The 14,052-nt window shown below is 38.1% G+C and overlaps 1 protein-coding gene and 1 long non-coding RNA gene across 3 annotated transcripts; both read left to right on the top strand.

The window, feature by feature from the left end:
* The first annotated feature begins 1,097 nt into the window (after nt 1–1,097).
* On the top strand, nt 1,098–5,526 carry LOC146460733 (uncharacterized). Of its 2 annotated transcripts, none has more exons than XM_085087682.1 (4): nt 1,098–1,651; nt 3,799–4,080; nt 4,400–4,622; nt 5,390–5,526. In XM_085087682.1, coding segments are annotated over exons 1-4 (618 nt in total). In that variant the 5' UTR covers nt 1,098–1,539; the 3' UTR covers nt 5,391–5,526. The 2 variants fall into 2 exon arrangements, with proteins under 2 accessions (XP_084943808.1, XP_084943807.1); XM_085087681.1 differs by having other exon boundaries at nt 1,513–1,651; nt 4,391–4,622.
* Nucleotides 5,527–7,874: 2,348 nt separating this feature from the next.
* LOC146460732 (uncharacterized) lies at nt 7,875–12,744 on the top strand. Its single transcript, XR_014857566.1, has 7 exons — nt 7,875–7,933; nt 8,195–8,266; nt 8,864–8,908; nt 9,203–9,229; nt 11,351–11,440; nt 12,274–12,328; nt 12,661–12,744. It is a non-coding gene; the product is annotated as an uncharacterized LOC146460732 (long non-coding RNA).
* The last annotated feature ends 1,308 nt before the right edge of the window (nt 12,745–14,052 follow it).

Below are 14,052 nucleotides of genomic sequence, written 5' to 3'. Positions count from 1 at the left end.
AGAATCTCTTCACAGAAAATTACAAAATGAAACGGGCTTTCCCGGAAAGGTGAGGTTTGATTGGTCAGGAGCTAGGGTGTCACGTGAGATAGAGCGCAGGAACCTGAACACTCAGGTTTTAAATCCTGTGAGTGGACACATTCCCACAAATGTGGGCGCGCAAGATAAAATATGCACTGTTTTAGGTAATTATAGGGCAGGCACGTGACTCCCTAGCTCCTGACCAATGAGGTGTAACTCCTCAAGTAGGGACAACGTTTTTAAATAATCTAGAGCAACAGAAACATCCCATATGTCCTTGTAACGCGGCAATGCGGTTCTTGACTATTGGATGATTTCCAAAAAGAGCTACCATCTGGAAGGAGGATAATCGTTGGTACAGCACTTCTGGCTGTGTTAATCCAACAATACGATAAACCATTTTCGTACTGATTGTGATAGAACACCAGACCATCACCACCGCCAAAAGACCATGAACGTGTAACATTGCGAAAACTATGACGTCAGAGTATAACAGTGAACTGTTATCCGCAATTGTTGGGCCCTTTTTCACGTGAACAGAGCGGGAGTGACGGCGGCGTGATGTTGTGGTAAGATTGAAAGCCTTTTTCACAGTTTTGTTTGTCTTTTGTTCTGTTCCGCGGTTTTTCGTTTAGATGTAATATTTCCGTAAATTTCAACTATCATTTTAAAAACACATCATTAAGCCTTGAGGATATTAGCAACGAAGTTTGTAAATTTTACCAACATTGCTGACATTATATATGCGCCCCATTTTTCAATAAGGTGATGACTCATTTAATGTCTTTGTCGTGCTATGTAACAAATTACGTAATGGCTGGTCCTTCGGGAAACCAGTTAATTTTGTTTCCCTCGAAACTCAATGTCGTTGAGATTCACGAGAAACAAAATTAACTGTTTCCATCGAGACCAATAAGAGGTGTTTAATATTTTCATTTCACTTGGCAAACCATTCCCTGGGCAATGAAAAATAAGCGAGCGGCTAGTAAGAGGAAAAATGAGCGTTGCTAAAATTTGGCCTGATCACAGGTTAGTTCACATGCTACTTCTCAGGAGAAAATAATGAATTATCTATTAAAAATTAAAACGACCGTGACAAAGGCGAATGATGAAAAAAGTAGCTTTTTATTTCGTGTAACTTTCTTTTGTAATGTCACAGAACACAGAATTCCCTTTTGTGCAATACATAACCAGATAGGGTGTGAATTAATGCTTCTCTATGAAATTTTCCTTACCAAGAATTCGCGTATATCAGTTTAGAACTCAACAACTTGTCTTAAAAATTGATTCAATTAACAGCTTGTACTAATAACAACGCAATCCTTTACTCCAGATTACAATATCTGATCTGTAGTAATTTAAGATTAAAATCGGCGTTCTAATAACAAATGGTGAACAATACCTTTTTTGTTTACAGAATCATAAAAAGCTGCACATCAGACCAGACGTGCCATTTCACCGCTCGGTAAATTGTGACGCAAACCATTAGAACAAGAACGCTACTACACAGATAGAAGCATGGCTCGAGTGTTAGTTCTGTCGGTTCTATTCCTTATGTTCACCATTTTCCAAGCCTTAACATCTGCCAGGTCGCCTCTTCATCCGTCAGTTACCGGAGAACTCTCAAAGGGTAAGTTAAATTTCGAAGCTAGAATGTTAAAATGAAGTCCTGCCTACCAACAAATTTAGGTTGAGTCAACCTACTGTTGTCATGGCGGGAATACTGGTTGACAAAGTGCGAATTCACTAACTATCTATTCCAGCAACACGACACTATCTTTTATTTGTTTGTTTATCCCAAAATTTAGGATGAAAAGATGGACTTAAATTACATACAAGTCTTGCTCAGTTCGTTTGCAAGCCTTATGACTCTAAATGCTAGGGTTCTCTGTAAATCTACTTTTGTTTCGATCATATCGGCCGGTGCAGTGAACCGCAATTACCCTTTTTTTCTCAATGTTCTCTTTAATTAGTGATATTTCGTTGCCTTGGTCAGAATACCTCAAGCACTGTTTGAATGAATGGCGTTGTCAAACTTTAAACCTTAAAATAATTGACAGAATCTTCATTAACTGCTAGCCTCCTGTCGTCCTCTCCTTGTTCCATTCTTTAAAATAAAACATTCCTTGATCCTCTGACTGATGCCTCAGATTTGTATCCATTTGAAATCATTTTTATCGCGAGCCCGCTAATGGCATTATGTTGTTAGCTCTTATCCTTGACACGACGCAAGTTTAAGCGGTGAGTGGAATGGCATCCTGCGCGCGGAATGTCATAATTATGTGAAATACGATTTACGCGGGGAATAAATTAGCTGAAAAGCGGGTCATGTTTTCGCGCCAATTTTGTAAGAGCAGCAGCTTTTTTGAGCCTGCGGCCAGAGTATTAAACAACTAAGCAACAAATCAAGGATTATATTGTCTGATTTCTGGTTAGGAACAAGTGAGGGTGAAGAAATCGATGAAAACTCTTTATAGTTTTCGCATTCAAGGAGCTATGCATAGTTGTAAATAGTTGTAAATTAAATTTCAAGTTCACTTTTAATTTCCTCTTGCGACTTTGGTTGACAAAAAGAACGTGGCAGCGCTTAGTCTTATCAGGACAAAAGATTGATCCTTTACCGAGGGAAAATAATAAACATTTATCTTCTTTTATCTTCTTTTAAGCCCTCGATAATGGATCAATTCTCTTACCCTGTATACCCGATGATTCATTTATCATGAGCGGGAAAATTGGTGCTATGTGACTAATTTATTGAGATCTGAAGGATCTGAACAACAATTTGACCAAAATGCACTTGTAATAAGAATAGTCTCACATAAGGCTGACGATAATTAGACACTATACTTGACATCTTGTTGTTCTAGTGCTTTTTCTCTTTTAAATCTGAAGTTAGTCTGTGAAGTCAGGCACTGAAAGACCTTTTTAGTTCGATAACGCCCGGGCGTAACTGAACTGGCATATCTTTCGCCGTATTGAATAGCTAGCTTTTAGCTAGCTTGTTCAGCGGCTCAACAGTGACTTGCGTACGTAGCTCGACGAAAATGTAAGGTGAGAAAAAGTAGAACAAATTTTCCCATGAGTAATTACAAATTGTTTATGTAAGCGTTAAATGTTCACAGAGTCCCATAAAATAACGGGGTTCAAATTTAAAATCTCTCACATGATAGTTTTGGCATTGGAAATGTTATATCTAGTCTTTCTCTAGTCTGCTGCTGCTTTTTGTCCACGCTATCCGCTGCCACGTTCTTTTTGTCAACTGGAAATTTCATTTATTAATAGTTTCTTGCCGCAAAAACAATAAACAGTATCATCGATTTCTTCACTCTCACTTCTTCCTAACCAGCGATCAGACACGATCTATCCCAGGCCTTTAGTTTCTAATCCTCCATCTGTTGTTTAATGTTCAGCTTGAGTCCGCAACGTCGAAAAACCTGCTGCTGTTATAAAATTAGCGCGAAAACAGGACGCGCTCTTCAGTTAATTAATTTCATTACGTCATTCCGCATATCTTATATTTTGCATAATTATGCCATTACGCACGTCATGCCATATGCCATTCCGCCTTTAACCCTCACCAAAGTTTAAGTTACCGTCTTTATATGCCTTATATGGTTCCTCCGAGTAGAATTTAAAGTATTCAACCTGTAGCAAAACTCCGACGATGGCGTTTATAGCTGTCCAGTTTTTCCAATAAGTTTCCCATTCTCGTTAAAATTAGCATAGGTCATATCTTTACTTGCTTTTCAAACCTTTGTGATTTGTTTTGATTGACAGAGAAAGTGTGCTTTCACAATGGTGAACTTTACAAACCCGGGGAGAAGTTTGCTAATAGAGATTGCACTGGTTGGTGCAAGTGTAATGGCGAGAGTGGTAGCCTGGGTTGTGTGAGCTTGTGTCCACTCTCACCCTCTCCTGTATGTGGCCTTGGAGAACTCCTTAAGACCGAAGATGTGCTATCGGCTGACCCCACAAGGAGGTGTACCTGCAAGCGGCAATATTGCGCAACACGTCCACCAAGTGCTGGTTTACTCGGTCGCCCACTACTTCCTATGCCGGGTGAGTATAGCAGCCAAATGACCTATTAACTGCAGAGTGTTGACCTTACGTAAACCAGAGTTTCTGAGCAAGCCAGAGAACTCGAGAAACGCTAGTAAGGAAACAAATTGGCCAATCAAATTGCTCGAGATGTTACCCTTTGCCATTTTTGTTCCTTTACGATGTAATGAACCGACCGCGCTTGGGAAAGGAAACGACTGCTACGTAGGCTAGCGCGACTTTTTTAAACCGTGGCAATTACGAAGCTAGTGTTTATTATTATTACAATTCAAGCTCAGTATCTGTCCACTCTCTCTTTTCATTATTTAAGTCCTCCCAGATTGTAAGAACCGTGCTTCTAACAAGTGGTTTATCAACGACTCTTGCACGGGAAGGTGCAAATGCACTAACGGTGGCTACAGTATCGCTTGTGTTCCACTGTGCCCGCCTATGGCAGTCGGGTGTTCCCCAGATATGCAAAAGGAATATTTTGAAGCCCCAATGGATGAAGAGGGAAGATGTGCCTGCAAGCGGGAGAGATGCGTTCAAAAGATTGGTGTCTGGTAAGTAGTGCAATTTCCAATATGCAGCTCTGTATAGTCATGTATAACATACGATTAATGCCTTGTGGACACTTTATCACTTTACCTCTTGACTTCCTAGCATTTCTACGCAAAGCTGTGAGTCAAGAACTTTCAAGTGTGAGACATATTTGTTTTAAAATTAATATACTAAATAGTTGACAATCTAAAATTGAGAAAGTTCACGAAAATAGACATTTCAAGATTTTTGACGTCATTTTGGTTGGGAGCCAATACGGATAACCTTACAGTAAATAGACGTATGAGATGTTGGCCGACCTTGAAAGGAGAAATACGTCCGCTCAAAACTGAAGGACTTTCAAATTTGAAATTTTGAAATGAGGTCAGTACTTGGGCTGACACCGATTCATACTTTTGGTCCTTGAACTCCGATCCAAAGGCAGTCCAAACAACAGTGTTTGTACTTACGTTTACCTTGCTAATAGTGTAAACCTACTATGTCGGCTGGGCGGAGAATAGTATCACCATTGTGAATATCGAAAGGACCATGGGAACGAGGTTTGCTTTTAGCCAACCAACGGTTTATTGTTGAATGCAGGCAAAAACAAAACGAAATACGACGCCATCGATGTGACTGTCCAAAGATTCAGCGGCACAGATGATCTAGTTTCCCTTATTCCTTCCCCACTAGAAATGGCGGAAGAACCTTCATATGGCGCATGGCGATTGCAACGATAAATTTGTTTTCCAGACAGCAAAAGACTGACATGTCTGTTTGATTTCCTTAGATTCCAAGCCGTGGCCTGAGGCAAATAAGAAAGTGTCAAGAGCAACATTTAAGTAACGGCAGCCTGAGATAGACATGCTACATGTTTTAAACTCTAAGGGGTCCAGTGCCAAACATAATAAAAGCAAATGAATCTCAATAAGCTTGTGTAATGTTTTAGCGTAGACACCGACAGTCTTGTTATTATCGTAACACCCCTGTCTCGATCTTCCTCAATAGCTGTGAACAAGCTACTTAGAAGGGAACAGAGTGGAGAAAAGGGCGTAAGAATCTCTTCACAGAAAATTATAAAATTAAACAGGCTTTCCCGGAAAGGTGAAGTCAAATGTGGGCGAGCAAGATAAGATATACTGTATTAGGTAATTACAGGGCAGGCACGTGACTCCCTAGCTCCTGACCAATGAGGTGTAACTCCTCAAGTAGGGACAACGTTTTTAAATAATCCAGAGCAACAGAAACATCCCATATGTCCTTGTAACGCGGCAATGCGAGTCTTGACTTAAACACACCTTTAAGGAAACGGGTAACTATTGGATGATTTCCAAACGAGCTACCATCTGGAAGGAGGATAATCGTTGATACAGCACTTCTGGCTTTGTTAATCCCACGATACGATAAACCATTTTCGTACTGATTGTGAAAGAACTCCAGACCATCCTCTAGAGAAGCTGAAACAGGATTGATACCCTTCGAACTATAGAACACTCGCCATCCCTTATGGTAAGTCTCTTTTTTGTGTGTCTGCACGCAAGGATTGAATGATGATTTGTGCAGCTCCCAATCGAAATTCCTCTTCTCGTGAGGAGATCCCTGATAAGAACAACAAACTTCAAAGATAATATTCAATGAAATTTGTGTAGCTATACTAACATATTGAAATCGTGAATTCATGTCGTCAGCAATCACTTTCATCATGAAATTCCTAGTTTTATTATATAGATGAAGTTTTTCCCGCAAAGACGCAAGTGTTCATTGGCTAGTTCATTGTCACATGACATCCAACAATAGAACTGTTTACCGCCAAAAGACCATGAACGTGTAACATTGCGAAAGCTATGACGTCAGAGGATAACAGTGAACTGTTATCCGCAATTTTTGAGCCCTTCTTCACTTGAGTAATCTTTTTTTCCTCTAGTCATCCAGCTTGTTTGGTATATACTCAAACAATTATTCACCTCGCCATTCATCTCAACTTCGGTGAATTGTAAATATGAAAGCATCTCAAATGATACATGTTTGTAAACTAAAACATAGATCTAAGTCATGCAGATTTTGTTGTTTTGTCTCTCACACGCCATTTTCTAACTTTTTTTGTATATTTATTGATAGTTTATCTTTTTTCTTTCGTATTTGTTTGCTAATTTTATTTTTTGTTTTAACTTTTGACCCCGAGGGCAAGTATTTTCTGTAGACACAAGTGTAAAGATCTAAGCTGTTGTTTTTCCGTTGCTGGAAAGCTTTTAGTACACACGAAATCGCACCTGGCGAGCGTTTTTCAAACTCCCGAAAAGATTTCGGACCCGAAAAACTAAATTTATTACCAAATATTTAATTTTTTATAATTTTGAAAGAATAAACAATTAAAGTTTTCCAAGATTAAGAAACACAGTGAGTCAGTTTCTAAGAAAACAACCGGCAATCTGTCAAAAAAGGAGAGATAAGAAAATTACTTTTATGGCCCGAAAGCTCTTCGGGATCCAATTTGAGAAATGCACACCTGGAAAAGGTTTGCTTTACTCAAAACTCCCGAAAACATATCGGGCCCGAAACACTACTTCATGTGCACAATATTTATTACCAGAAATTCAAGATGAAGAAACACATTAGGCCAGTTTGTGAAACGCACGGCTGTTTATGTTCCATCCTTCTTCACGTAACTCCTCAACTGAAGTATACGAACCAGAAGCTAATAAAAAAACTAGGATCAAAGGAGCTTGATAAGTTAAGAGGCCGGTAGAGTTGCTTTTTCTTGAGTGAAAATGGCTTTTTGTTAGAATGGCATGACCTGCGGGTAAAAGTTATTAACTTTACTGTCAGTTGGTCCTGAAATAAAAAGGTTGCCTGTCTATCGACTAACTTGGATGATTCTTGTGGTTCTTAAGAAAATGGCAATATTTAAATTGGATCCAAATCGATTAAACTGTCAGAAACCTAGTTTTCAGTCCCGGACAAAATCTTTTTTAAGGCAACGAATAACAAGGTTTTCTAGGGTTAGGGTTAGAGTAAAACATAACAAGGCTTAAAAGAAAGTTCTCTGTGAAGACATCACCCTTATTTTACAATATAAATATGTTGTGTCCGAATTAAAAGTTGACTGCAGATTAAATTAATAATTAAAATTCTTTATTTACACATATTGGGTAAATAATAGGGACTGTTAGTAATTGCGTTCAAAAGTCATTATCTAAATTTTATTGTAACTGTCCGTGTGGTCGGCCAGGTGGGAAGACTTAAAAAGATGTTGTTATTCTGTACAACATTGATAACGATCAGTTCGTTTGCCAGCCTTCAGTTTCAATTTTTTCCTAATAACGCACCAAGAAAGGTAGGTAAGACATGTTTTTTACTGGCCTTAACGGATTTTACGGTTAAGTTTTCTATCAAATCACAGCTGGACTAGCTTCCAAAATCTTGGCTGTAACGGCCGAGTTACTCATTTATTTCTCTGAAGATTTTTTAATAAGCAGAATTGAAATCCCAAGTCATTATAATAGCTCGCGCGTGAAGAGCTAGTTTAAGCTTAGTCCTCTAACTATAAGATTCTCCCCCTTTTGGTTTCGTTTTCCTGTTTATTTTTATTTTTCAGTTTGCTGAATATTCGCAATGCGTCTCGGATTATTGATGGCGTTGGGTGTGGTTGCTGTGTTTGCTCTAGCAGGTCTGAAAGTTAAGTAACTAATTCCAGTTACCAAGTTCTTAGCACTCTTCCACGCACGTTAAAAACATTTACACCTTACATGAACAATTTACATTTATCCTGGCTATATATCTTGACGTAAAAAGAAGGTGAAGGAAAATTACCACAAGAAATTTTTCAGGAAAAAGTAATAAACTCACAGCATGGGACAAAAAACAAACCTGATTTCCTTCGCGACCAATATTTTTCCTTTGCCCCATTCTTATTTCATGAGAACGCATCATTACGCGGCGAAACCTTCTCAGCAGAGCTAGTTTAAAAGCCGGTTCACACCGCTATTAAAGCAGAGGTAACATGGCCGCGGGACAACTGTCGTTTACACGTTACAGCTTGCATACGTACTAAGCGCTAAAAGGGCTGTCCTGCAAGAGTAAAGACTTGGAAAAAAACAAATCATCCGTTGTTCTTGAAGAAGAAAACTGCATCGTTTTGGAGAAAGCTTTAATTGCTTAATTTGGTAAAATTTCTCCCCCTCTTAAGTGAGTTCTCTCGGTTTAAGATGGGGTGTGTTTAGTTTTGTTTATCGGAGAACCTTTTCTCATTTCTTCCTTTTAAAAGTTACAACTGGAAAAGTCAAGGCTGTTGACAAGACCTATAAAGAAGGTAAGAAGTTGTATTTATCACATTTTGGTTGATGTGTAATGGAGGGGAAAATAAGCTCTGGAAATGTAAAATGCACTGAGAACTGACAGAGCAAGTTATTGAAGACACTGAAAATTTATGTAAGTTTTACTTGAACTTAATTAAGCCATTCTTATATACAAAATATTTTCTACGATCCTTGCAAACCTGTAAATTTAATTCTTAGGACTGGTCCTGAAAATGCCTGAACAGTTGCCCGTAGTTGTGATTTAAAAAAAAAGGAAAACTAATTTTGTGTATTTTGTTCTTCGGCAGCACTTTCTATCAGGTTTAAAAGATCACGTAAGTTAAGAAAAAACGGTTTAATTTTACAAAGAGAAATTATATAACGTAATAAGCTACATTTTACAATAACTGTCCAAATTCCCGCGCGCTGATTGGCTCGTAGCTATTGTCTATGAGAGTACAGACAATAAAAATGACGTCAGATGTAGCGCGCCCTTTCTTAACGAAGAAAATAGCCAATTCCACTCGTCCTTTTTCCATGTTATTGTAAAAATATGTCCAAAACTTGGCAGTGAAACCACTCGCCTGCGGTTCGTGGTTCTACTTGAGTTTTGAACATTTTTGACATCATTTTATGGTCTATAAGTGTATAGACCATAGAAAACTGCCGTCGATTTGTTAAATGATTTTCCTACTTAAGCTGTACATGATGATCGATATCACCAATAGCACAAATACATCAGAGCCGTACATGGGAGGAGGAGGGGGAGGGGAGGTCAGCTTCCCTCGCTAGGAAAACTGAATTTTTTTTTTCTAACATGGTGTTTGAGTTTGTTGAACTTTTTCTTGTAGCTGTATTGGTCCGAAAATCGACTAATTGTCTGAAAAAAAAAATCTTCCTTCAATGTGAATTCCAAATGATTCTTTTGAAAAATCTTTCGAGGCAAACGCCAGTACGAGTGTTCTTATGAAAATAATGATTTTGTAATTTAGGCTGCCTGTGGACTTGGTCATCAATGACAGAAGATCGATTAAGTGGCCTTGTTATTCTGTTAATTCATTGCGAAACGGGCTTCACTCCCACTCCAACAGAGATCTATGACCTGAAGTCAACTTGGAGACGAATATAGAACAGCCTAATAGGCTCGTTTTGAAGACTTGATATTCTTATACCGAAACCTGGGATTTTAGCTCCTTCAAACCACTGTCTCTGTTCAAACTGACCAAGGCTTTCAACGCATTTTTGAAACCATCCATACAAAGTGTTAAACTGCTGTTCACAGTAAAGCTTGAGTTTATAGGGGCAGTATCATGGGAGATCGATGGGAGATATCACGATTTTCGACCAAAATTCACTAAATTTAAACTTTGAACGCTGTGTTAATTAATTTCTCAATCGCTAATTTAAAGAAATATTAATAGTGATTCTAAGACGAAAGGTTAAACCAAAATATAGTACAACCAGCGATTTTTAGTGCGTTGCAACAACGAAATTTGAAAACTTCTACCAGACGTCTTCAAATTTGAACCCCTCTCTATCTTGGTCATCTGCCGGCGAAAATATCCTTGGATAGTTTCTTTGCATTCTGATAGTCTTTTAATGGACTTTTGTCATTATATCTTGGCTGCTATCAACCGACTAGCATCTTTCCGATTTTCGATGTGGTACTAAAAGTAGCGTGATACTGTCCCTTTAAGATGATATACGAATCATCATTGAATAGCAGAGACCTCGGGGGAAGTTTCAAGCTAAACAAGGTATTTATGCCATTATAAATCATGGCAATTTAAGACAAAAAGGATCAGTGTGTTTTATTTTCTTTTAGGGTCTTAGAGGCAACTTTCTGAGTAGGGGTGAAAACAAACACGTCCAACTATAAACCCTGTCTATGTACGGGAGACCCCCGTGAGGGGTGTGCGGAGTTTGCCCCCTCAGACAAAAAATCCTAGGTGCGGCCCTGTACATGCTATACTCAATTCTAAATATCAACTCCTAATTTAATTCTACTCTTTGACCTAAAAAAATACAAGAAGAGCCACACTTTCGAAGAGAAAAAAAAATCAATTTTATTCTGATACGGTAGCTCCATAAGTTATGACTCTTTACATGAAATTCGTATATAAGCGATACAAAAATATTTTACATCTCAAATACATATAAAATATAACAAATACTGAATTAGGTATCACTGAAGCCACAGTCTAACGGCATTTGACTGGTTCTTTTTAAAAATAGCTTTAGAGGCCTAATTCTTTAACTTCAAAGGGAGAGATCTGTAGGGAAATGAACCCTGGTAGCATTCAGTTGATTCTACAAGCGATCTTGAAAAAATTCCTTGTAGTTCTAAAAGTTTTCTTAGTTAGAGATCATGGAGATAGTATAGTTTTTCCGTAGTAATAGGCTCTGATTTTATTTTCACTCAGTGACAAAGGTTTTCATTTTTGTTAACGTTACAGCCTGGCTATTTAGGTCTAGGAGAAGAAGAAAGACTACAACTACCACTAAACCCCCTACTGCCACCATCACACAAACTGCTTCGAATGATGGTAAGGTCAACAATTAGAAAGCAATAGGGCGCTGCTGTCAGCAACAAAGCTATTAAACTGTAACAGCCAGGGCCGTAGCCAGACTTTTAGGAGAGCTGAGGCAAATGTTGGGAGCGCTTCAGCGGCAAAAATCTTGGTGGTGGGGAAGGAGAGGGGGGTGGGGGGAGTCTGAGGACTGCTCCTCCAGAAAATCTTGAAATCTAAAAGTTCTGAAATGTCATTTCTAGCGCTTCTTCATGGGAATATCTTTAAAAAAGTGCCTGAACGATAGCCTCGTTATTGCTAACAATTCAACTATGTTGTAAAAGATGGAAGGCGTGCACGATTCCTTCTCCGTGGCGGCCGCTCTCCTCACGGTTCTCGACCAATTTAGTTCCTTGTGTATAGCGAGTTTACTAGGAATTGGAGTATTTCATACTCACTGAATACATTCCTGTATTCAACCATCGCGTGTTTCAAATTATGAGCTCAAAGGTAATTTCTTTCAGTATTATGAGGTCTCTGGATTTTTGCTTAACTACTTTATTTAACTATGCTTATTATGCCGCTTGGTTCGCTTAAATACGTGATATTTGTTTTTGAACAGCCTTACTTGTTGAGATCTATGATAGGATCCGTATCATCATAGGGGGCCGGACCGTGTAATAAGCTTTATCTTGCTATTTTTTAATGCTAGGCCCTGCCATTAGTTCGTGTTATATAATGTGTCTTTGGTCTCGTTACATTATGTCACCTGCTATGCAGTAAAATTAATAAATAAATAAATAAATAAATAAATTAATTAATTAATTAATTAATTAATTAATTAACAGTATCTCATTTCTTTCTCTTAGGTACGGAGCAGCTTATAGAGTATGCGCTTGGAAGATTTAAAGCTTACTGACACAGGTAAGAGATGCGAGAGGATGAAAGTTGGGAAGTCGCACCGTTCTTCTTCTTCTTCTTCTTCTTCCCAGTGGTCAAGTGAATTTATCCTCGTTTTTTCTTGTTTTTTTTATTTTCGATTGCCCCTATCTAAATTCACATGCTTTTGACCCCGAATGTTGATTGGATTATTAGAGTTAATGTTGTGACCATAGCGATAAAATTACTTTGGTTTAAGTTAAGGAAAGTTCATTAGAAATAATACCATTTCACTAAATTTAGACTCTAGATTAATTAACCCTACGTGAGAGGCTCATATTATATGTTAACATGTCATATGTGTTTTTTTTTTTCAGGCGCCAGCCCTTGGCAAGAGAAGCAGATCGTAGTAAACACAATGAAAAAAACCAAATGAACGGAATAAAAATCTAGTTGCCAAGAAAAAAATTGCTTGCTTTTATTCAATGAACTCAAGTAATTATTTCATAAATCAGACTCCAGTCCCCACTCTTGAATTGAACTCAGTGTAACTGGAAGGTGCAAATAAAAATAAGCTGTAAATTACATTCCAAAAGGAAATACCCCATGCTAAATATCATGGCTATCTTAAAACATTTTCAAACGGTTCGGAATTTCGTGCTGATGACTGTGGACAGCGGTTTTTATTAGATCCTATAGTTTCAAACTTGTCAATCTCGTACCCAGGGTCCTCAGGCTCTTTGGCCAGCGGTTGGTCGCCAGGAGAGACTCTGGGGAACTGGAATCTTATCCTGCGGTAAAACAATGCAAGCTCGAGCCGTTACGGGGCAGCCAATCAAAAAAAAAATTTTTTCGAATTATCCAGTTTCTCTCCTGGTGACCAACCGCTGGCCAAAGAACCTGAGGTCTCTGGGTACGAGATTGCAAACTTATTTTTTAAAGGAAAAAATATAAAATGATAACTACTCCGAAAAACATTTTGTTTAGTGCATTGTTTATTGTGTTACGTTTACAGTGGTCTTGTAATAAGAACCTAAATATTACAATACTTTGCTATTTCTTGCCTATAGTTAAGTGAAGTAGATATGTCTTGCTCCAGTAAGATTTGTGTTTGTTTTGCATCCCTTTGTTTCTAAGTTCAAATTAAAGTCGATCACCAGCTAGGATATGTGTTTCCACATTTAGGAGATGGGAAAGTGCTGAGAACAAACACGCAACAGAGAACTAATCATTGATCAATGCAAAGGTGGCGGGGACTGATAACCAATTACATGTAAGACACTTATACACTTCACACAGCTAAGCCTAGAATTACTAAAACATCTGATCACTTTTTGTCCTTTTCTATTGCGGCGTAAACTAACAAAAAGCTCTCAGACAGTATAATAGAAAATCGCAAACAAGAATTACCACGCTTAATAAGAAATATTTAATTATTTTCGGCAAGGCAACACAAACAGTCTACGGTGCACATCATCTTAATTTTAACAATAAGGAAAGAAAAATACTTTATAGCACAATTAACATATCGAGAGTTGAATGGCGACGCGAATAGTACTGAATGACTTAGGTTTTGTTTATAAACTAAACATATCGGAGAAAATCCAGTTTACGTAGAAGACTTAAATGTAAGAATAAACAGAAGAGGGCAAGAATTGTTTTCTAACCCATCCAAATTAGCCATGATTTTTAGCAAGGGGATATTTGAACTTTATCCAGTGTTTTTGGTAAGAATCAGAAAGATTATTACTACCTAACCTTCTCGCCAA

The sequence above is a fragment of the Pavona decussata genome, unplaced genomic scaffold (genome assembly GCF_977016875.1).
Source record: "Pavona decussata unplaced genomic scaffold, jaPavDecu1.1 SCAFFOLD_207, whole genome shotgun sequence".
In the NCBI taxonomy this organism is placed as follows: domain Eukaryota; kingdom Metazoa; phylum Cnidaria; class Anthozoa; order Scleractinia; family Agariciidae; genus Pavona; species Pavona decussata.
This window is presented reverse-complemented; position numbering and strand designations above follow the sequence as displayed.